The 24,424-nt window shown below is 47.7% G+C and overlaps 1 protein-coding gene across 2 annotated transcripts in view; it reads left to right on the top strand.

Moving 5' to 3' along the window:
- Positions 1-24,424, top strand: part of ubtfl (upstream binding transcription factor, like) — a 205,880-nt gene that overhangs the window by 99,506 nt on the left and 81,950 nt on the right. For both annotated transcript variants that reach the window (XM_085992174.1, XM_085992175.1), the window contains 4 exons: positions 5,519-5,662; positions 6,435-6,614; positions 17,346-17,456; positions 19,160-19,248. In XM_085992174.1, the coding sequence (XP_085848300.1) occupies positions 5,519-5,662; positions 6,435-6,614; positions 17,346-17,456; positions 19,160-19,248 (524 nt within the window). The remainder of the gene's footprint in view (positions 1-5,518; positions 5,663-6,434; positions 6,615-17,345; positions 17,457-19,159; positions 19,249-24,424) is intronic.

Below are 24,424 nucleotides of genomic sequence, written 5' to 3'. Positions count from 1 at the left end.
CCACTACCCACAGGGCCATGACCATTCCGAACCAAGACTCATGTCCAATTTCCTGCCCGCTCCCCGTAACCCTTAATTCCCTTTACTTCTTGGAAACTATCTATTTCTGTTTTAAATTTATTTAATGATGTAGCTTCCACAGCTTTCTGGGGCAGCAAATTCCACAAACCTACCACCCTCTGAGTGAAGAAGTTTCTCCTCATCTCAGTTTTGAAAGAGCAGCCCCTTATTCTAAGATTATGCCCCCTAGTTCTAGTTTCACCCATCATTGGGAACATCCTCACCGCATCCACCCGATCAAGCCCCTTCACAATCTTATATGTTTCAATAAGATCGCCTCTCATTCTTCTGAACTCCAATGAGTAGAGTCCCAATCTACTCAACCTCTCCTCATATGACCACCCCCTCATCCCCGGGATTAACCGAGTGAACCTTCTTTGTACTGACTCGAGAGCAAGTATGTCTTTTCTTAAGTATGGACACCAAAACTGTATGCAGTATTCCAGGTGCGGTCTCACCAATACCTTGTACAACTGCAGCAATACCTCCCTGTTTTTATACTCCATCCCCCTAGCAATAAAAGCCAACATTCCATTGGCCTTCTTGATCACTTGCTGCACCTGCATACTAACTTTTTGAGTTTCGTGCACCAGGACCCCCAGATCCCTTTGTACTACAGTACTTTCCAGTTTCTTGCCATTAAGATAATAACTTGCTCTATGATTTTTCCTGCCAAAGTGCATAACCTCACACTTTCCAGTATTGTATTCCATCTGCCAAATCTCTGCCCACTTACTTAGCCTGTCTATGTCCCTTTGCAGGTTTTTTATGTCCTCACTCACTACTTTCCATCCCATCTTTGTATCATCTGCAAACTTTGATATGTTACACTCGGTCCCCTCCTCCAAATCGTTAATATAGATTGTAAAGAGTTGGGGACCCAGCACTGACCCCTGCGGAACACCACTAGTTACTGGTTGCCAATCTGAGAACGAACCATTTATCCCAACTCTCTGCTTTCTGTTAGAGAGCCAATCCTCCACCCACGCCAGAATATTACCCCCAATCCCGTGATTTTTTATCTTGAGCAATAATCTTTTGTGTGGCACCTTGTCAAATGCCTTTTGGAAGTCTAAATACACTACGTCCACTGGTTCCCCTTTATCCACCCTGTATGTTACATCCTCAAAGAACTCAAGCAAATTTGTCAAACATGACTTCCCCTTCATGAAACCATGCTGAGTTTGTCCTATTAAATTATGTTTATCCAAATGTCCCGTTACTGTCTCCTTAATAATGGACTCTAACATTTTACCAACCACAGATGTTAGGCTAACAGGTCTATAGTTTCCAGCCTTCTGCCTACTACCCTTTTTAAATAAGGGTGTTACATTAGCAGTTCTCCAATCTGCCGGAACCTTTGCTGAGTCCAGTGAGTTTTGGAAAATTATTACCAATGCATCCACAATCCCTACCGCCACTTCCCTCAAGACCCTAGGATGCAAGCCATCAGGTCCAGGGGATTTATCCGCCTTGAGTCCCATTATTTTACCAAGTACCACTTCCTTAGTGATTTTAATCGTATTTAGTTCCTCCCCCCCTAGAGCCCCCTGTTTGTCCAGTGTTGGGATATTCTTAGTGTCCTCTACTGTAAAGACTGATACAAAATAATTGTTCAGTGTTTTTGCCATCTCCATGTTTCCCACCATTAATTTCCCTGTCTCATCCTCTAAGGGACCAACATTTACTTTAGCCACCCTTTTTCTTTTTATATAACTATAGAAACTTTTGCTGTCTGTTTTTATATTTTTTGCTAATTTACTTTCATAATCTATCTTCCCTTTCTTAATCAATCTTTTAGTTATTTTTTGCTGTCTTTTAAAGGCTTCCCAATCTTCCATCCTCCCACTAGATTTGGCTACCTTATATGCCCTTGTTTTTAGTCGGATACTATCCTTAATTACTTTACTTAGCCACGGATGGCTATCTTTTCTTTTACACCCTTTTTTCCTCAGTGGAATATATATTTTTTGAAAGTTGTAAAATAACTCCTTAAATGTACACCACTGATCATGTACCGTCTTACCCTTTAATCTACTTTCCCAGTCCACTCTAATCAATTCCGCTCTCATACCTTCATAGTCTCCTTTATTCAAGCTCAGCACGCTTGTTTGCGATCTAACCTTCTCACCCTCTAATTGAATATGGAATTCAACCATGTTATGGTCACTCATTCCAAGGGGATCCTTTACTAGGACATTTTTAATTAATCCTGTCTCATTACACAGGACCAAATCTAAGGTTGCTTGCCCCCTGGTTGGTTCAGTTACATACTGCTCAAGAAACCCATCCCTAATACACTCAATGAACTCATCCTCAAGGCTGCTCTGCCCAATTTGATTTGTCCAGTTAATATGATAATTAAAATCCCCCATAATTATAGCTGTTCCCTTATTACAAGCCTCAACTATTTCCTGATTAATACTCCGTCCAACAGAATTGCAACTGTTCGGAGGCCTATAGACTACACCCACTAGTGTTTTTTTCCCCTTATTATTCCTTATCTCCACCCAAACTGTTTCATTATCCTGATCTTTTGACCCAATATCATTTCTCTGTATTATAGTGATTCCTTCCTTTATTAACATAGCCACCCCACCTCCTCTCCCTTCCTGCCTGTCCTTCCTGATTGTTAAATAACCTGGTATGTTTAATTCCCAGTCATGGTCACCCTGCAGCCATGTTTCTGTAATGGCCACAAGATCATACCCATATGTCGTTATTCGTGCCGTTAACTCATTCATTTTGTTACGAATGCTACGTGCATTCAGATAAAGAACTTTCAAATATGTTTTGTAACACTTAGTTCCTGTTTTTTCCCTTTTTAGCACTTTACTTTTTACTCCATACCTTCTGTCCCTTCCTGACACGTTCTGTTTTTTAATTCCCCCACTGCTACCTAAGCCTATGACCTTCTCCATTGTCATTTCTGTTATTTGCTCTCTAGAAACCTCCCCCCCACTAATTAGTTTAAAGCCCTCTCTACAGCCCTAGTTATATGATTCTCCAGGACTCTAGTCCCAGCACTGGCCAAGTGGAGTCCGTCCCAACGGAACAGCTCCCTCCTGTCCCAGTACTGGTGCCAGTGTCCCAAGAAGCAAAACCCATTTCTCCCAAACCAGTCTTTGAGCCACGCATTTTTAATTTTATTTATCCTAGCCAAATTCGCTCGTGGCTCAGGTAATAACCCAGAGATTATTACCCTTGAGGTTCTGTTTTTCAATTTGACCCCTAGCTGCTCATACTCCTTTAACAGAACCGTCTTCCTTGTCTTATCTACGTCGTTTGTACCAACATAGACCACAACAACTGGATCCTCCCCCTCCCACTCCAAGTTTCTTTCCAGCCCAGAAGAGATGTCCTTAACCCTGGCACCGGGCAGGCAACACAGCCTTCGGGACTCCCGCTCTTGACTGCAGAGAACCCTATCTATCCCCCTAATGATACTATCCCCTACCACGACAACATTTCTTTTTACTCCCTCCACTTGAATGGCCCCCTGTACCACGGTGCTGTGGCCAGGTTGCTCATTCTCCCTGCAGTCCCCGCTCCCGCCCTCACAGGGAGTAAGAACCTCGATCCTGCTGGACAAGAGCAAGGGCTGCGTCTCCTTCAACACTACGTCCTGGATCCCTGTACCTTCCTCACTCGTAGTCACACCGTCCTGTCCCTGACCACGGACTACATCTGCAGTAATTAACTTCATAGGTGTGACCATCTCCTGAAACATAGAGTCCAGGAACTTCTCCCCCTCCCTGATGTGTCGCAGTGTCTGAAGCTCGGTCTCAAGCTCCATAACATGGAACTTGAGTTCCTCTAGCAGCAAACACTTGTCGCAGATGTAATCACCGTGAGCCTCAATGGGGTCCACCGGCTCCCGCATCTCGCAACAGTAACACATCACCTGCTCCATTCTATATAATTAATTAAATTTCTTATTATTAGTTATGAAGACCCTGCCCGGATATAGATGATAATATCACACCACTATTCAATAGGACTTACCAACTTAAAGGTATAAAAGAGAAGAGAAGGAAGAAAACCAACCAACCAGCTGATCACCAACCTCCTCCTTGAATACTGTCTGTGGGGCCTGTTTGCTTGACTCGTCTCGCTGCTCCGCCTCCGCAGTGCTGTCTAAGCCTGGGAGTGGGGGGAAAAACAGAGCAAAAAACACACCCTCACCTCTCACTTGCCCGAACTCTCCCACTTACCAAAACTCCAGCAGCACTCAATGCACAAAGTACTCCGTGCACAGCACTAGCCCCTCCCCTTTTATACCCGGATTCTACTTCCGGTTTAAACGGCCCAATAGTTTAATATACCCTTACAAAATTTAACTTACTTCAAATAATTGACTTCTTAACACACTAAAATTCACAAAATACACTTAAATGATTTTTCTCCCACTTACCAAAACTCCAGCAGCACTCAATGCACAAAGTACCCCAGTGAGAGTCAGTGTCTGTGGAACTGTACCCCAGTGAGAGTCCGTGTCTGTGGAACTGTACCCCAGTGAGAGTCCGTGTCTGTGGAACTGTACCCCAGTGAGAGTCAGTGTCTGTGGAACTGTACCCCAGTGAGAGTCAGTGTCTGTGGAACTGTACCCCAGTGAGAGTCAGTGTCTGTGGAACTGTACCCCAGTGAGAGTCAGTGTCTGTGGAACTGTACCCCAGTGAGAGTCCGTGTCTGTGGAACTGTACCCCAGTGAGAGTCAGTGTCTGTGGAACTGTACCCCAGTGAGAGTCAGTGTCTGTGGAACTGTACCCCAGTGAGAGTCAGTGTCTGTGGGGCTGTACCCCAGTGAGAGTCAGTGTCTGTGGAACTGTACCCCAGTGAGAGTCAGTGTCTGTGGAACTGTATCCCAGTGAGAGCCAGTGTCTGTGGATCTGTACCCCAGTGAGAGTCAGTGCCTGTGGAACTGTACCCCAGTGAGAGTCAGTGTCTGTGGAACTGTACCCCAGTGAGAGTCAGTGTCTGTGGAACTGTACCCCAGTGAGAGTCAGTGTCTGTGGAACTGTACCCCAGTGAGAGTCAGTGTCTGTGGAACTGTACCCCAGTGAGAGTCAGTGTCTGTGGAACTGTACCCCAGTGAGAGTCAGTGTCTGTGGAACTGTACCCCAGTGAGAGTCAGTGTCTGTGGATCTGTACCCCAGTGAGAGTGAGTGCCTTGAGGAGCAGAGGACGAGAAACAGGCTAAGGAAGAGTGTGAGAAGATTTCAAAGTGTGTAATGGTTCTCACCGTCTGTCTCTATGTTATATACTCCCATCTCAGAATTTATACACAGGAACAGGAGGAGGCCATTCAGCCCCTCGAGCTCGTTCCTCCATTCAGTTAGATCATGGCTGACCTGTAGCGCAGCCCCATTGAGTTCAGTTTATTTGCCTCCAAAATGTCTGGCAGATAATGCCTGGCCACAGCCTTTTCATTTAATTAACCTTCTCTTTCCCACTGCAGAGCGTCCCTGACCGTCCGCAGCAGCCAATCTCCGCCATGTTCCTCTTCTTCCAGGAGAAGCGGAAGGACAATCCTGATCTAACGGAGAGCGAGCTGACGCGACAGCTGGCCAGGATGTGGAACGAGCTGTCGGAGAGGAAGAGGGTAGGGTCGGTTAGCCCGGCGGTGAAGGAGCGTGGGCAGGCTGAGTATCTGCACCCTCACGTTCTAACTCTCCCCTTCCAATGATGCTCTGTTACACCCTCGAACTCTCCTCCCTTTCTCTCCTGAACTCACTTAGCAGACAGTGAAGCGTCAGCCAAATATTTCGCTATTTGCTGTCTTTGTCGAACTGAGATCAGGAACTTTTATCACTTTAGAATTAATGTTTCTCTTCACCCTGAGCTGTGCCTTGTTCTGTACAGGGAGAGCCTGTAGCTGCACCTGATCTTCATTCCTTCATCCCTATTGGCTCTGAGTCTTGTTCACCCTTTCTGCTTTTTAATCCATCGTGTAGGCCAGATCTGGGCTCCCAGTTTTTTTACTGTCACTCCCCTCTCCCCCGCCCTCCCCTCTCCCCCCCACCCATCTCCTCCCTCCCCCACCCATCCCCACCCTCCCCTCTCCCGCACCCACCCCTCCCTCCCCTCCCTCCCCTCCCTCCCCCACCCATCCCCTCTACCCCGCCCTCCCCTCTCCCCACCCATCCCCTCTCACGCACCCATACCTCTCTCCCACACACTCCCCGCCCTATCCTCCCTCCCCACCCATCCTCTCTCCCCCACCCATCCCCCCACCCCACATTAGGGATGGATTGGAGGGGGGAGAGGGGAGCGTAGAAGGGTGGGTGGGGGAGTGGGGAGACTGGTATCTCCGTGCCGAATATTCCGTGCTCTGGTCACTGATTATCTGATCTCTTCATTTCACCATTTACCAGGAAAAGTACAAGAAGATGGAAAGGGCCTTGAAGGCAGAACACGAGCGAAAGATGCAGAACTTCCTGAAGGAGAAGAAGGAGGCCGGGTCCACGAGGAAAGGGAGGCTGCCAGAGTCCCCCAAAACCGCTGAGGAGATCTGGGGGCAGACAGTGATCAGAGATTACATGGCAAAGCACCGGGTAAGTGACCCGTGCAACCGAGCTGCTTTTATTCATTTTTAGGTTTCTGTTCTCGGGATGTCGGTGTCACTGGCCAGGCCGGCATTTATTGCCCCTCCCAAATTGCCCATTGAGAAGGTATGGTGAGCCACCTTCTTGAACCGTTGCAGTCCGTGTAGTGAAGGTACTCCCACAGTGCTGTTATTAAAGAAAGAAAGACTTGCATTTCTGTAGCGCCTTTCACAATCTCTGGACGTCACAAAGCGATTTACAGCCAATGAGGTACTTTTTGAAGTGTAGTCACTGTTGTAATGTAGGAAATGCGACAGCCAATTTGCGCACAGCAAGCTCCCACAAACAGCAATGTGATAATGACCAGATAATCTGTTTTTGTTATGTTGGTTGAGGGATAAGTATTGGCCCAGGACACCGGGGATAATTTCCCTGCTCTTCTTCAAAATAGTACCTTGGAATCTTTTACATCCACCTGAGAGGGCAGACGGGGCCACGGTTTAATGTCTCATCCAAAAGACGGCATCTCTGACAGTGCAGCACTCCCTCAGTACTGCACTGGAGTGTCAGCCTAGACTTTGTGCTCAAGTCTTTGGAGATGGGCTTGATCCCACGACCTTCTGACTCCGAGGCGAGAGTGCTGCCCACTGAGCCACGGCTGACACCCAAGGAGGGAGTTTCAGGATAGTTCTTCTTCTTATCGTGTCCACGGACAGTCTATACATAGCCCAGCCAGAACTGGACACATTTTTGCGCCTTGTTGTTGAATTCGGCAAGATCTGCAACAGTGCAGGGTTCCTCTAACGATGGGCATTGCAGGAGATGTTGCATAGTCTGTGCCTCAGTTCCACATTCACAAGTTGTCGGGCTGGTTGAATATCCCCATTTGCTTAGTGACACCTTTGAGCAACCTACACCGGTCCTAAGTCTGTTAAGGCACTTCCAGGTTGCCCAGTTGCAATTAGCTCCTGGGGGAAGGCTTTCATCAGGTAAAATTTCCATCGCTGGGGGTTGTTCAAGACTGGCGAGCCGGTCTTTCCACAAGGCGATGCGGGCTTCAGATGAGGTTGATTGTAATGGAACAACACCGTTCATGAAGCTCTTTCTTGACTTTAGGCGGCTGAGTGTAGGTGTATGACAATGCAGAGGGTGTCTCTCATCTGATGTTTGACGGAGTCGTTCTTTCTTGCTGGCTACCGTTCTTCTTATATCAGGGGGAGCGATACCCGCCAGGATATATAGGCTGTTGGTGTTTGTTGGTTTTAAGCAACCTGTGATAAATTGGCAGCTTGCATTCAGAACGGCATCCATCTTCTTGGCATGAGTAGACCTTTCCCATGCAGGGCAGGCGTACTCGGCAGTGGAATAGCAAAGAGCAAGTGCACTGGTTCGCAATGTTTTCGGGCTTGCTCCCCATCTTGTGTTAGCTTATTTAGGATGTTGTTTCGTACGCTCACTTTTGCCTTTGTCTTCTCGATGTGGTTCTTGAAGGTGAGGCATCGGTCAAGGGTGACTCCTAAGTAGATAGGGTGCTCGCAATGCGTCAGTGTTGCTCCACACCAGGTTACTTTCAGCTGGCGTTTAGCTTCACGGTTTCTGAGGTGGAATGCACAAACTTGCGTCTTTGATAGGTTTGCACGAAGGTGGTTTTCTTCATAGTAGGATTTTAGTCCCTCCAAGGCCTCAGAAAGCGTTTTCTCCACGGTGTTAAAATCAGTGCTTTGGGCAGTGACACATAAGTCATCAGCATATATAAAACGGCGTGTGACACCGTCTATAGGTTGGTCATTCGGGTAGATGTTGTACATCAGCGGTGCAAGCACGCTGCCCTGAGGAAGACCATTCTTCTGAATACGCCACCTGCTGTGCTTCCCACCTAGTCCAACATAGAACCGGCGATTCTGAAGCATGCTTTCTAACAGCTCTGTTAAGTGAATCTCTTTTGTCATCTCTAGAATCTTGCAGAGGAGACGTCTATGGTTCACTGTATCGTCTGCTGCTGACAGGTCTACAAAAACAGCACCTGTTACCATCCCTTGCTCAAAACCATCTTCGATGTGTTGTGTGAGGTTGAGCAGTTGGCTTGTTGTTGATTTGCCGGGGCGGAAACCTGCTTGCTCTGGAATGATCTTCTCATCTACAGTTGGTGCTATCCTATTGAGTATCAGGCGTTCAAACAGCTTATAGGTGTGGCAAAGCAGCGAAATTGGCCGAAAACTCTTAGGATCTGAGGGATCTTTTCCAGGCTTTAATAGTGCTATTACATGTGCCTTCTGCCAGATATTACAGTCATAATGGCACAGAAGGAGGCCATTCGGCCCATCGAGTCCGTGCCGGCTCTCTGCAGAGCAATCCAGTCAATCCTATTCCCCCGCTCTATCCCCATAGCCCTGCAAGTTTATTTCCCTCAAGTGCCTATCCAGTCTCCCCTTGAAAACATTGAGTGTCTCTGCTTCCACCACTTCCGTCGGCAGCAATGAGAAGGGGTTAATTAATAATCTTGTTGTGCGGGGTCCTTTAGGGAAAAGTGACCATAACATGATAGAATTCTTCATTAAGATGGAAAGTGAAGAAGTCCAATCCGAAACTAGGGTTCTAAATCTAAACAAAGGAAACTACGATGTTATGAGGAGTGAGTTGGCTATGATAGATTGGGGAGCTTCATTAAAAGGCATCAAGGTGGATAGGCAATGGCTAAAAGTTAAGGAACGAATGCATGAATTGCAACAGTTATACATTCCTTTCTGGCGCAAAAACACAAAAGGAAAAGCGGCCCAACCGTGGCTAACAAGAGAAATTAAGGATAGTATTAGATCCAAAGAGGAGTCATATAAAGTTGCTAGAGAAGGTAGCAAACCTGAGGATTGGGAGCAGTTTAGAGTTCAGCAAAAAAGGACCAAGAGATTGATTAAGAGGGGAAAAATAGAGTATGAGCATAAACTTGCAAGGAACATAAAAGCGGATTGTAAAAGCTTCTACAAGTATGTAAAAAGAAAAAGATTAGTGAAGACAAATGTAAGTCCCTTATAGTCAAAAACGGGAGAATTTATAATGGGGAACAAGGAAATGGCAGAGCAATTAAACAAATACTTTGGTTCTCTCTACACGGAAGAGGACACAAATACCTTCCCAGAAATGCTAGGGAACCAAGGGTCTAGTGAGAAGGAGGAATTAAAGGAAATTAGCATTGGTAAAAAGGTAGTGCTGGAGAAATTAATGGGACTGAAAGCTGATAAATCCCCAGGGCCTGATAATCTGCATCCCAGAGTACGAAAAGAGGTATTCATGGAAATAGTGGATGCATTGGTTGTTGTCTTCCAAAATTCTATAGATTATGGAACAGTTCCTGCAGATTGGAGGGTGGCAAATGTAACCCCACTATTTAAAAAAGGAGGGAGAGAGAAAACGGGGAACTACAGACCGGTTAGCCTAACATCAGTAGTAGGGAAAATGCTAGAGTCTATTATAAAGGGTGTGATAACAGGACACTTAGAATGATGGGTCACAGCCTCAGGATATGGGGTAGGACATTTAGGACTGAGATGAGGAGAAATTTCTTCACTCAGATGGTGGTGAACCTGTGGAATTCTCTACCACAGAAGGCTGTGGAGGCCAAGTCACTGAATATATTTAAGAAGGAGATAGATAGATTTCCAGACACAAATGGCATCAAGGGGTACGGGGGTAGAGCGGGAATATGGCATTGAGATAGAGGATCGCCATGATCATATTGAATGGCGGAGCAGGCTCGAAGGGCCGAATGGCCTACTCCTGCTCCTATTTTCTATGTTTCTATCACCACCCGCTGTGTAAAAAAGTTTTTCCTCACATCCCCCCTGTATCTATTGCCCAAAACCTTAAATCTGTGTCCCCTAGTCCTTGTACCATCAACTGGTGGGAACAGCCTTTCCCCGTCTAGCCTATCCAAACCCGTCATAATCTTGTACACCTCTATCAAATCACCCCTCAACCTCCTCTGCTCTAATGAAAACAAATCCAGCTTCTCCAACCTGTCCTTGTAGCTAAGATCCCCCATCCCCGGAACCATTTTGGTAAATCTCCTCTGCACCCTCTCAAGTGCCTTCACATGCTTCCTAAAGTGTGGTGACCAGAACTGAATGCAATACTCCAGTTGTGGCCTAACCAGCGCTTTATAAAGGTTCAGCATAACTTCTCCACTTTTGTATTTAATACCTCTATTTATGAAGCTCAAGATTCCATATGCTTTGTTAACCATTCTCTCAATATGTCCTGCCACCTTCAGGGACCTGTGCACATTAACTCCCAGGTCCCTCTGTCCCTGCACACTCTTTAAAACTATGCCATTAAGTGTATATTGCCTTTCCCTGTTCCTTCTGCCAAAATGCATCACCTCACACTTCTCTGTATTAAATTCCATCTGCCACTTGTCTGCCCATTCTGCTAGCCTTTCTATGTCCTGTTGCAGTCGATTGTTTGCCACACCCCCAAGTTTGGTGTCATCGGCAAATTTAGAAATTCTACTTTGTATTCCAATATCCAGGTCATTTATATATATCAAAAAAAGCAGTGGCCCCAGCACTGACCCTTGGGGAACACCACTGTCTACCATCCTCCAGTCTGAAAAACAGCCATTTACCACAACTCGCTGTTTTCTGTCCTTAAGCCAATTCCTTATCCAAGCTGCCACTGACCCATCTAGTCTGAACGCTTTGTGTCTTAATGTGAGCGGCATTCGTAATAAGGTGGATGAATTAGCTGCACAAATAGATGTAAATGGATATGATATAATTGGGATTACGGAGACATGGCTCCAGGGTGGCCAAGGCTGGGAATTCAACATCCAGGGGTATTCAATATTCAGGAAGGACAGGCAAAAAGGAAAAGGAGGTGGGGTAGCATTGCTGGTTAAAGAGGAGATTAACACAATAGTAAGGAAGAATATTAGCTCTGATGATGTGGAATCTGTATCGGTAGAGCTGAGAAATACCAAGGGGCAGTAAACGTTAGTGGGAGTTGTATACAGACCCCCCAGACAGTAATGCAGAGGTTGGGGATGGCATTAAACGGGAAATTAGAGACGCGTGCAATAAGGGCACAGCAGTTATCATGGGTGATTTTAATCTACATATAGATTGGGCTAACCAAATTAGTAACAATACTGTGGATGAGGAATTCCTAGAGTGTATACGGGATGGTTTCCTGGACCAATATGTCGAGGAACCAACTAGAGATCAGGCCATCTTAGACTGGGTATTATGTAATGAGAAAGGATTGATTAGAAATCTTGTTGTGCGTGGGGAGGAGCAATCATAATATGATAGAATTCTTCATTAAGATGGAGAGTGACGTAGTTGACTCAGAGACTAGGGTCCTGTATTTAAATAAAGGAAACTACAATGGTATGAGGTGCGAGTTGGGTAGGATGGATTGGGGAACGTTACTTAAAGGGTTGACGGTGGATAGGCAATGGCAAACATTTAAAGATCGCATAGATGAACTACAGAATTTGTTCATCCCTGTTTGGCATAAAAACAAAACAAAAAAGGTGACTCAACATTGGCTAACAAGGGAAATTAGGGATAGCATAAGATCCAAGGAGAGGACATATAAATTGTCCAGAAAAAGCAGCAAACCTGAGGATTGGGAGCAGTTTAGGATTCAGCAAAGGAGGGCAAAAGGATTAATTAAGAGGGGGGAAATAGAGTATGAGAGTAAGCTTGCATGGAACATAAAAACTGACTGTAAAAGCTTCTATAGATATGTGAAGAGAAAAAGATTGGTGAAGTCAAGTGTAGGTCCCTTGCAGTCAGAATCAGGGGAATTTATAATGGGGAACAAAGAAATTACTGACCAATTACTTTGGTTCTGTCTTCACAAAGGAGGACACAAATAACCTCCCAGAGATGTCGGGGAACATAGGGTCTGATGAAAGGGAGGAACTGAATGAAATCAGTATTTGTAGGGAAATGGTGTTAGGGAAATTGACGGGTTTGAAGGCCGATAAATCCCCAGGACCTGATAATCTACATCCTAGGGTACTTAAGGAAATGGCCCTAGAAATAGTAGATGCATTGCTGGTCATCTTCCAAAATTCTATAGACTCTGGCACAGTTCCCATGGATTGGAGGGTAGCTAATGTAACCCCACTATTTAAAAAAGGTGATAGAGAGAAAACGGGGAATTATATAAGTCTGACATCGGTAGTGGGGAAAATGCTAGAGTCCATTATAAAAGATGTAATAGCAGAGCACTTGGAAAACAGTGACAGGATCGGACAAAGTCAACATGGATTTACAAAAGATAAATCGTGCTTGACTAAACTACTGGAATTTTTTGAGGATGTAACTGGTAGAATAGATAAGGGAGAACCAGTGGATGTGGTGTATTTGGACTTTCAGAAGGCTTTCGATAAGGTCCCACATAACAGATTAGCGTGCAAAATTAAGGCACATGGGATTGGGGGCAAGGTATTGACTTGGATAGAGAGCTGGTTGGTGGACAGAAAGCAAAGAGTTAGAATAAACAGGTCGTTTTCCGAGTGGCAGGCAGTGACTAGTGAGGTACCGCAAGGATCAGTCCTAGGACCCTGTGGTAAACCACTGTTTGTATTCCTGTTTGTCCTGTTTGTATTCCACTGTGTACATGCCTGGACATGCCTCGGCTGACTCCTCCCACAGGTCCTAGTATAAAGGTGACTGCTCCCCAGCCCTTTGTATCCTGGACCGGTCGACCACTCGAGGCAGACCTCCATTCTGTTGTTAATAAAAGCCTTTAGTTACTCTTCTAACTCTCAGTCTTTTATGAGTAATTGATAGCGCATCAGACCCCAGCTGTTCACAATATATATTAATGATCTGGACGAGGGAATTGGATGTAATATCTCCAAATTTGCAGATGACACAAAGCTGGGTGGGAGGGTAAGCTGCGAGGAGGGTAAGCTGCGAGGAGGATGCCGTGAAACTCCAGTACGATTTGGACAGGTTGGGTGATTGGGCAGAAACATGGCAAATGCACTATAATGTGGATAAATGTGAGGTTATCCACTTTGGTGGCAAAAACAGGAAGGCAGATTATTATTTGAATGGCAATAGATTGGGAGAAGGGGAAGTGTAAAGAGACCTGGGTATTCTTGTGCACCAGTCGCTGAAGGTAAGCATGCAGGTGCAGCAGGCGGTCAAGAAGGCAGATGGTATGTTGGCCTTCGTAGCAAGAGGGTTCGAGTACAGGAACAAGGATGTCTTGCTACAGTTGTACAGGGCCTTGATGAGACCGCACCTTGAGTATTGTGTGCAGTTTTGGTCGCCTTTCCTGAGGAAGGACGTTCTTGCCATGGAAGGAGTGCAGCGAAGATTCACCAGGCTGATACCTGGGATGGCAGGAATGACGTATGAGGAGAGATTGTGTCGATTGGGCTTATACTCACTGGAGTTTAGACGGCATCGCTGCGACAGCCTCAGTACTCAACACCAACAACAGCCAATCTCCAGACGCCATCCTACAACTCATCCGCTTCATCCTTGACCACAATGTCTTCACCTTCGACAACCAGTTCTTTACCCAAACACACGGAACAGCCATGGGGACCAAATTCGCACCCCAATACGCAAACATCTTCATGCACAAGTTCGAGCAAGACTTCTTTGCTGCACAGGATCTCCAACCAACGCTATACACCAGATACATCGACGACATTTTCTTCCTATGGTCCCACGGCGAAGAATCACTGAAAAGACTACACGATAACATCAACAAGTTCCATCCCACCATCAAACTCACCATGGACTACTCCTCAGAATCAGTCTCATTCCTGGACACACGAATCTCCATCAAAGACGGACACCTCAGCACTTCACTCTACCGCAAGCCCACGGACAACCTCACGATGCTTCACTTCTCCAGCTTCCACCCTAACCACGTTAAAGAAGCCATCCCCTATGGACAAGCCCTGCGAATACACAGGATCTGCTCAGACGAGGAGGAACGCGATGGACACCTACAGACACTGAAAGACGCCCTTGTAAGAACGGGATATAACGCTCGACTCGTCGATCGACAGTTCCGATGGGCCACAGCGAAGAATCGCATAGACCTCCTCAGAAGACAAACACGGGACACAACCAACAGAGTACCCTTCGTCGTCCAGTACTTCCCCGGAGCGGAGAAACTACACCATGTTCTTCGCAGCCTTCAACATGTCATCGATGACGACGAACACCTCGCTAAGGCCATCCCCACGCCTCCACTACTCACTTTCAAACAGCCGCCTAACCTCAAACAGACCATCGTTCGCAGCAAATTACCCAGCTTTCAGGAGAACAGCGACCATGACACCACACAACCCTGCCACAGCAACCTCTGCAAGACATGCCAGATCATCAACACAGATACCATCATCACACGTGAGGACACCACCCACCAGGTACATGGTACATACTCATGTGACTCGGCCAACGTTGTCTACCTCATACGTTGCAGGAAAGGATGCCCCGGAGCATGGTACATCGGCGAGACCATGCAGACACCGCGACAACGGATGAACGGACACCGCGCAACAATCACCAGGCAGGAGTGTTCCCTCCCAGTCGGGGAACACTTCAGCAGTCAAGGACATTCAGCCTCCGATCTTCGGGTAAGCATTCTCCAAGGTGGCCTTCGAGACACACGACAACGCAAAATCGTCGAGCAGAAACTGATAGCCAAGTTCCGCACCCATGAGGATGGCCTCAACCGAGATCTTGGGTTCATGTCACGCTACATGTAACCCCACCTGATGCAGGGTCATCCAGACTCGAGTCGACATTGGCTTGTTCTCTCTACACAGATGCGGCCGGACCTGCTGTGATTTCCAGCCAAAAAAAAAAAATGTTTTTTGTCTGTTTTTTTGTTTTTCATACAGACCCCAGCATCTGCAATATTTGACCCCTTGTGACCCCACCTCATTGTTCTTTGATGTAATGTTTCCCTGACTGACCTGTTTGGACACCATTCACACCTTTGACTGCTGTGATTATCTCTCTGCCGAGGTGTGATAAATGGCAGTTGGAAAGGTTACCTGTAAACATCTGACATGATTCTCTGACTATATAAGCTGTGTCTTTATGCATTTCTCCACTTCACCTGAAGAAGGAGCAGCGCTCCGAAAGCTTGTGATTTCAAATAAAGCTGTTGGACTATAACCTGGTGTTGTGTGACTTCTTACATTGGAGTTTAGAAGATTGAGAGGGGATCTCATCGAAACCTATAAAATTTTGTCAGGCCTGGACAGACTAGATGCAGAAAGGATGTTTCTGATGGCCGGGGAGTCCAGAACCAGGGGGCATAGTCTAAGGATAAGGGGTAAGCCATTTAGGACTGAAATGAGGAGGAATTTCTTCACCCAGAGAGTGGTGAACCTGTGGAATTCTCTGCCACAGAGGGCGGTGGAGGCCAGTTCATTAAATATATTCAAGAAAGAGTTGGATATATTTCTTAAGGCTAAAGGGATCAAGGGATATCGGGAGAAGGCAGGGACAGGGTACTGAATTTGGATGATCAGCCATGATCTCATTGAATGGCGGAGCAGGCTCGAAGGGCCGAATGGCCTACTCCTGCTCCTATCTTCTATGTTTCAAGTGGTATGTTGGCCTTCATAGCGAGAGGATTCGAGTACAGGAGCAAGGATGTCTTGTTGCAGTTGTACACGGCCTTGGTGAGACCACACCTTGAGTATTGTGTGCAGTTTTGGTCGCCTTATCTGAGGAAGGATGTTCTTGCCATGGAGGGAGTGCAGTGAAGATTCACCAGACTGATACCTGGGATGGCAGGAATGACGTATGAAGAGAGATTGGGTCGATTGGGCTTATATTCGCTGGAGTTTAGAGGAACGAGAGGGGATCTCATTGAAACTTATAATATTCTCACAGGCCTGGACAGACTAGATGCAGGAAGGTTGTTCCCGATGACGGGGGGAGTCCAGAACCAGGGGTCACAGTCTAAGGATAAGGGGTAAGCCATTTAGGACAGAGATGAGGAGGAATTTCTTCACCCAGAGAGTGGTGAACCTGTGGAATTCTCTACCATAGAAGGCAGTTGAGGCCAATTCATTAAATATATTCAAGAAGGAGTTAGATATATTTCTTAAGCCTAAAGGGATGTGGAGAGAAAGCAGGGACAGGGTACTGAATTTGGATGATCAGCCATGATCTCATTAAATGGTGGAACTGGCTCGAGGGGCCGAATGGCCTACTCCTGCTCCTATCTTCTATGTTTCTATTCCATGAGCCTCAGTTTTGTTAACCAGCTTTCTATGTGGGGAGAGAGAGACAGAGGGGAGAGAGAGAGCGAAAGACAGAAGGGGGGGAGAGAGAGAGAGAGAGAGAGCGACAGACAGACAGACAGATTGGAGAGAGAGGGGGAGGGAGAGAGACAGAGGGGGGGTGGGGTGCGAGAGAGGCAGAGACCAACCGAGAGGGAGAGAGACGGTGGGAGGGAGGGAGGAAGACAGACAGACAGAGGGAAGGAGAGAGCGAGGGTGAGACACCAACAGAAAGAGAGAGAGTGACACAGACAGAGAGAGAGAGAGTGACACAGACGGAGAGAGAGAGTGACAGACGGAGAGAGAGAAGGCCGTTTAGCCTGTCAGTTGTCGGCCCTGCCACCGGTTGCAGCTCGGATCTCCCACATTGGCGGGTTGGGTTGTTCTTGTTAAGTTCCAGTTTATTGTGCGAAGTCTATCTTGCTTTTTTAACCATTTCTACCCGCTGGTCCTCACACCCGCAGAACGACCGCAAGAAGGCGCAATCAGCAATGGAGGCCGCCTGGAAGGCCATGGAGAAGAAGGAGAAGATTCCCTGGATTAAGAAGGCTGCGGACGACCAGAGGAGATACGAGGTGTGTGCGGCGCAGATTGTCCTCCTTTCCCCCCAGCCCCCACCCCAGCTCTCTCCTCTTGACTCCTGGAGGTGCTGACTGTTGCTGGGAGAGACGGGTCCCGCCGGGGGAGACGGGTCCCGCCGGGGGAGACGGGTCCTGGGGGGGAGACAACTGCCCTCCTGGTTCCTCACCCCAGTGGGCTTTCCACAAGTGACAGCCCAGGGAGTGACTTGAGCAAGAAAGAGTTGCATTTCGATAGCGCCTTCCTCGACCTCAGCCAATGAAGTGTAGTCACTGTTGCAATGTAGGAAACGCGGCAGCCAATTTGTGCACAGCAAGCTCCCACAAACAGCAATGTGATAGTGACCAGATAATCTGTTTCAGTGATAAATATTTACATGCAGCAAAGGACATCCCAATTCAGCAGCAACATTGCAGCTCACTCAGAGAGGCCACAAGTACAGAGACTTCGACTGTCTACCTGCCCTGGGAGTGTTTGATGGGACAGTGTAGAGGGAGCTTTACTCTGTATCTAACCCGTGCTGTACCTGCCCTGGGAGTGTTTGATGTGACAGTGTAGAGGGAGCTTTACTCTCTATCTAACCCATGCTGTACCTGCCCTGGGAGTGTTTGATGGGACAGTGTAGAGGGAGCTTTACTCTGTATCTAACCTGTGCTGTACCTGCCCTGGGAGTGTTTGATGGGACAGTGTAGAGGGAGCTTTACTCTGTATCTAACCCGTGCTATACCTGCCCTGGGAGTGTTTGATGGGACAGTGTAGAGGGAGCTTTACTGTGTATGTAACCCGTGCTGTACCTGCCCTGGGAGTGTTTGATGGGACAGTGTAGAGGGAGCTTTACTCTGTATCTAACCCGTGCTGTACCTGCCCTGGGAGTGTTTGATGGGACAGTGTAGAGGGAGCTTTACTCTGTATGTAACCCGTGCTATATATAATGGAGGTGTGCAAAATTAAGAGAGGTCTTGAGAAGGTAAATACAGAAAGATTTTTTCTGCTGGTTTCTGATGAATATATTTATTAAAGCCTTTCTGATGATTCAGGACCTGGGCTAGATACCCAGGGATCGTTTGTTCAATTCCCACCAGGGCAAGTTGGGAAAGTGAATTGAATAAATCTGGTAATCCGTGAGCTGGCACCAGGAAAAATCACCATGAAAATTGCCAGATTGTCAGAAAAACCCAACTGGGTCACTGATGTCCTTGAGGGAAGGGAACCTGCCGCCCCTGCGCGGCCTAGGCTACACGTGACTCCAGTCCCACACTGTGTGCTTGACTCTACTGCCCTCTGAAGTGGTGGAACAAGTCACTCAGATGTTGAATAAAACAGTTCTGGGTGAACAATAAACACAGAATTGTAACATTGACCACATGCGGACAATTTGGATTGCGTGGGGGCTGTACTGAGACACACTGGCAGTGGTTAATGAAGTCGTTGTGGAGTTAATGTATTATTATAATATGGTAACGAAAGCTCGGAGCTATTCTTACCCTTCCGATCTAACTAAATCACTAACTCCAGAGTTGGCCTGTCTGAGGTGCCGCTGTCCTGCAGAGGAGATGTGAAAACGAGCCCCACCTGCCCAGTGTCTGACCCATCCCTGTCCTCCCATCACCTGCCCCGTTGCCCTTCCCCCGCCCACCCCAGTGTTTACAGAGACGGTTCAGAGCGTGTTGTTATAACGAGAGCTCGTGTTGTGTTGCAGAGGGAACTAACGGAGAGTCGCTGGTCACCGGCCTCAGCGCAGCATTCCAAGAAACTGAAATTCGAAGGGGAGCCAAAGAAACCGCCAATGTAAGTGACCATCTGGTGACCGCCACTGACCGCTAGTGACCGCCACTGACCGCTAGTGACCGCCACTGACCGCTAGTGACCGCCACTGACCGCTAGTGACCGCCACTGACCGCTAGTGACCGCCATTGACCGCTAGTGACCATCCAGACCGCTAGTGACCATCCACTGACCACTAGTGACCGCCACTGACCGCTAGTGACCGCCACTGACCGCTATTGACCGCCACTGACCGCTATTGACCGCCACTGACCGCTAGTGACCGCCACTGACCGCTAGTGACTGCCATTGACCGCTAGTGACCATCCAGACCGCTAGTGACCATCCACTGACCACTAGTGACCGCCACTGACCGCTAGTGACCGCCATTGACCGCCACTGACCGCTAGTGACCACCACTGACCGCTAGTGACCATCCAGACCGCTAGTGACCATCCATTGACCGCTAGTGACCGCCACTGACCACTAGTGACCGCTAGTGACCGCCACTGACCACTAGTGACCATCCACTGACCGCTAGTGACCATCCAGACCGCTAGTGACCATCCACTGACCGCTAGTGACCATCCACTGACCGCTAGTGACCATCCACTGACTGCTAGTGACCGCCACTGACCGCTAGTGACCGTCCCCTGACCGCTAGTGACCGTCCCCTGACCGCTAGTGACCGTCCCCTGACCGCTAGTGACCGTCCCCTGACCGCTAGTGACCGTCCCCTGACCGCTAGTGACCGTCCCCTGACCGCTAGTGACCGTCCCCTGACCGCTAGTGACCGTCCCCTGACCGCTAGTGACCGTCCCCTGACCGCTAGTGACCGTCCCCTGACCGCTAGTGACCGTCCCCTGACCGCTAGTGACCGTCCCCAGACCGTTAGTGACCGCCACTGCCGCTAGTGACCGTCCACAGACCGCTGGTGACCGGCCACTGACCGCTGGTGACCGGCCACTGACCGCTGGTGACCGGCCACTGACCGCTGGTGACCGCCACTGACCGCTGGTGACCGTCCACAGACCGCTGGTGACGGCCACTGACCGCTGGTGACCGGCCACTGACCGCTGGTGACCGGCCACTGACCGCTGGTGACCGGCCACTGACCGCTGGTGACCGGCCACTGACCGCTGGTGACCGGCCACTGACCGCTGGTGACCGGCCACTGACCGCTGGTGACCGGCCACTGACCGCTGGTGACCGGCCACTGACCGCTGGTGACCGGCCACTGACCGCTGGTGACCGGCCACTGACCGCTGGTGACCGGCCACTGACCGCTGGTGACCGGCCACTGACCGCTAGTGACCGTCCACTGACCGCTAGTGACCGTCCCCTGACCGCTAGTGACCGCCACTGACCGCTAGTGACCGCCACTGACCGCTAGTGACCGTCCACTGACCGCTAGTGACCGTCCACTGACCGCTAGTGACCGTCCACTGACCGCTAGTGACCGCCACTGACCGCTAGTGACCGTCCCCTGACCGCTAGTGACCGTCCCCTGACCGCTAGTGACCGTCCCCTGACCGCTAGTGACCGTCAGTGACCGTCCACAGACCGCCACTGACCGCTAGTGACCGTCCACTGACCGCTAGTGACCATCCACTGACCGCTAGTGACCATCCACTGACCGCTAGTGACCATCCACTGACCGCTAGTGACCACCACTGACCATTCACTGACCACTAGTGACCATCCACTGACCGCTAGTGACCACCACTGACCATTCACTGATCGCTGGTGACCGTCCACTGACCATTCATTGACCGCTAGTGACCACCACTGACCATTCACTGATCGCTAGTGACCACCACTGACCACTCACTGATCGCTAGTGACCGTCCACTGACCATTCATTGACCGCTAGTGACCACCACTGACCATTCACTGATTGCTAGTGACCGCCACTGACCATTCACTGATCGCTAGTGACCGCCACTGACCATTCACTGATCGCTAGTGACCGCCACTGACCATTCACTGACCACTAGTGACCGCCACTGACCATTCACTGAGTTGGCTAAGGTAGATTGGGAAACTGCATTAAAAGGTATGACAGTGTTCGAGCAATGACTAGCATTTAAAGAATTAATACATAATTTACAACAAATAAACATTCCTTTAAGGCACAGAAACCCCACAGGAAAAGTGGTCCAACCGTGGCTAACAAGAGAAGTTAAAGATGGTATTAGATCAAAGGAAGAGGCTTATAATGCTGCCAAAAAGAGTAGTAAACCTGAGGATTGGGAGGATTTTAGAATTCAACAAAGGAGGACCAAGAAATTGATAAAGAAAGGGAAAATAGAATGAGAGTAAACTAGCGAGAAACATAAAAACAGATTGTAAAAGCTTCTATAGGTATGTAAAAAGGATAAGATTAGCGAAAGTAAATGTGGGTCCCTTACAGGCTGAGACAGGAGAAATTATAATGGGGAATAAGGAAATGGCAGCGAAATTAAACAAATACTTTCTGTCTGTCTTCACGGAAGAAGACGCAAAAAACTTCCCACAAATAGTGGAGAACCAAGGGTCTAGCGAGAATGAGGAACTGAAAGAAATTAGTATTAGTAAAAAAAATAGTACTGGAGAAATTAATGGGACTGAAAGCCGATAAATCCCCTGGACCTGATGGCCGACATCCTAGGATTTTGGAAGAGGTGTCTGTAGAGATAGTTAATGCATTGGTTGTCATCTTCCAAAATTCCATAGATTCTGGAACGGTTCCTGCGGATTGGAAGGTAGTAAATGTAACCCCACTATTTAAGAAAGGAGGGAGAGAGAAAATTGGGAACTACAGACCAGTTAGCCTGACATCAGATGTAGGGAAAATGCTGGAATCTATTATTAAGGACATGGTAACAGGGCACTTAGAAAATAATAATAGGATTGGGCAGAGTCAACACGGATTTAGGAAAGGGAAATCGTGTTTGACAAATCTGTTAGTTTTTTGAGGATGTAACTAGCAGAATAGATAAGGGGGAACCAGTGGATGTGGTGTATTTGGATTTTTAGAAGGCATTTGATAAGGTGTCACACAAGAGGTTATTAAACAAAATAAGAGCTCATGGGATTGGGGGTAATATACTAGCATGGATTGAGGATTGGTTAATGGACAGAAAACAGAGAGTAGGAATAAATGGGTCATTTTCGGGTTGGCAGGCTGTAACCAGTGGGGTACCGCAAGGATCAGTGCTTGAGCCTCAGCTATTCACAATCTACATCAATGATTTGGATGAGGGGACCAAATGTAATATATCCAAGTTTGCTGGTGATACAAAGCTGGGTGAGAATGTAAGTTGTGAGGAGGATGCAAGGAGGCTTCAAGGGGATATAGACAGGCTAAGTGAGTGGGCAAGAACATGGCAAATGGAATATAATATGAAGAAATGTGAAGTTATCCACTTTGGTAGGAAAAATAGAAAAGCAGAGTATTTTTTAAATGGTGAGAGATTGGGAAATGTTGGTGTTCAGAGGGACCTGGGTGTCCTTGTACACGAATCACTGAAAGTTAACATGCAGGTACAGCAAGCAATTAGGAAAGCAAATGGTATGTTGGCCTTTATTACAAGAGGATTTGAGTATAAGAGTAAAGACGTCTTACTGCAATTATATAGGGCCCTGGTGAGACCACACCTGGAGTATTGTGGACAGTTTTGGTCTCCTTACCTAAGGAAGGATATACTTGCCATAGAGGGAGTGCAACGAAGGTTCACCAGACTGGTTCCTGGGATGGGGGATTGTCCTTTGAGGGGAGATTGAGTTGAATCATAGAAAATTACAGCACGGAAGGAGGCCATTTCGGCCCATCGTGTCCGCGCCGGCCAACAAAGAGCTATCCAGCCTAATCCCACTCCCCAGCTCTTGTTCCGTAGCCCTGCAGGTTACAGCATCCCAAGTGCACATCCAAGTACTTTTTAAATGTGGTTAGGGTTCCTGCCTCTACCACCCTTTCAGGCAGCGAGTTCCAGACCCCCACAACCCTCTGGGTGAAGAAATTTCCCCTCAAATCCCCTCTAAACCTTCCACCAATTACTTTAAATCTGTGCCCCCTGGTTTTTGACCCCTCTGCTAAGGGAAATAGGTCCTTTCTATCCACTTTATCTATGCCCCTCATAATTTTATACACCTCAATAAGGTCTCCCCTCAGCCTCCTCTGTTCCAAGGAAAACAGACCCAGCCTATCCAGTCTTTCCTCGTAGCTAAGATTCTCTACTCCCAGCAACATCCTTGTAAATCTCCTCTGTACCCTCTCTAGTGCAATCACATCTTTCCTGTAATGTGGTGACCAGAACTGCACGCAGTACTCTAGCTGAGGCCTAACTAGTGTTTTATACAGTTGAAGCATAACCCCCCCCAGCCCTTGTATTCTATGCCACGGCTAATAAAGGCAAGCATTCCGTATGCCTTCTTAACCACCTTATCTACCTGGCCTGCTACCTTCAGGGACCTTTGTTCCTCTACACTACTCAGTGTCCTACCATTTAATGTGTATTCCCTTTCCTTGTTAGCCCTCCCCAAATGCATTACCTCGCACTTCTCCGGATTGAAATCCATTTGCCACTGTTCTGCCCACCTGACCAATTTATTGATATCTTCCTGCAGTCTACAGCTTCCTTCTTCAGTATCAACCACACGGCCGATTTTAGTATCATCTGCAAACTTCTTAATCATACCCCCTATATTCAAGTCTAGATCATTGATATATACCACAAAAAGCAAGGGACCTAGTACTGAGCCCTGCGGAACCCCACTGGAAACAGCCTTCCAGTCACAAAAACACCCATCAACCATTACCCTCTGCTTTCTGCCTCCGAGCCAGTTTTGAATCCAACTTGACACTTTGCCCTGGATCCCATGGGCTTTTAACTTCCTGACCAGTCTGCCATACTTAAGTCCATATAGACTACATCAAACGCACTACCCTCATCTACCCTCCTTGTTACCTCCTCAAAAAATTCAATCAAGTTTGTCAGACATGACCTTCCCTTATAATCTCTAGAGTTTAGAAGAATGAGAGGTGATGTCATTTAAATGTACAAAATCCTACAGGGCTTGACAGGGTAGATGCAGGGAGGTTGTTTCCCCTGGCTGGAGTGTCTAGAACCAGGGGTCACAGTCTCAGAATAAGGGGTCGGCCATTTAGGACTGAGATGAGGAGAAATTTCTTCACTCAGAGGGTGGTGAATCTTTGGAA

The sequence above is a fragment of the Somniosus microcephalus genome, chromosome 7 (assembly GCF_052327205.1).
Source record: "Somniosus microcephalus isolate GS21.2 chromosome 7, FLI_Smic_1.0, whole genome shotgun sequence".
NCBI lineage: Eukaryota > Metazoa > Chordata > Chondrichthyes > Squaliformes > Somniosidae > Somniosus > Somniosus microcephalus.
Note: the sequence above shows the minus strand (reverse complement) of the source record. Positions and strands in the feature narration are given on the sequence as shown.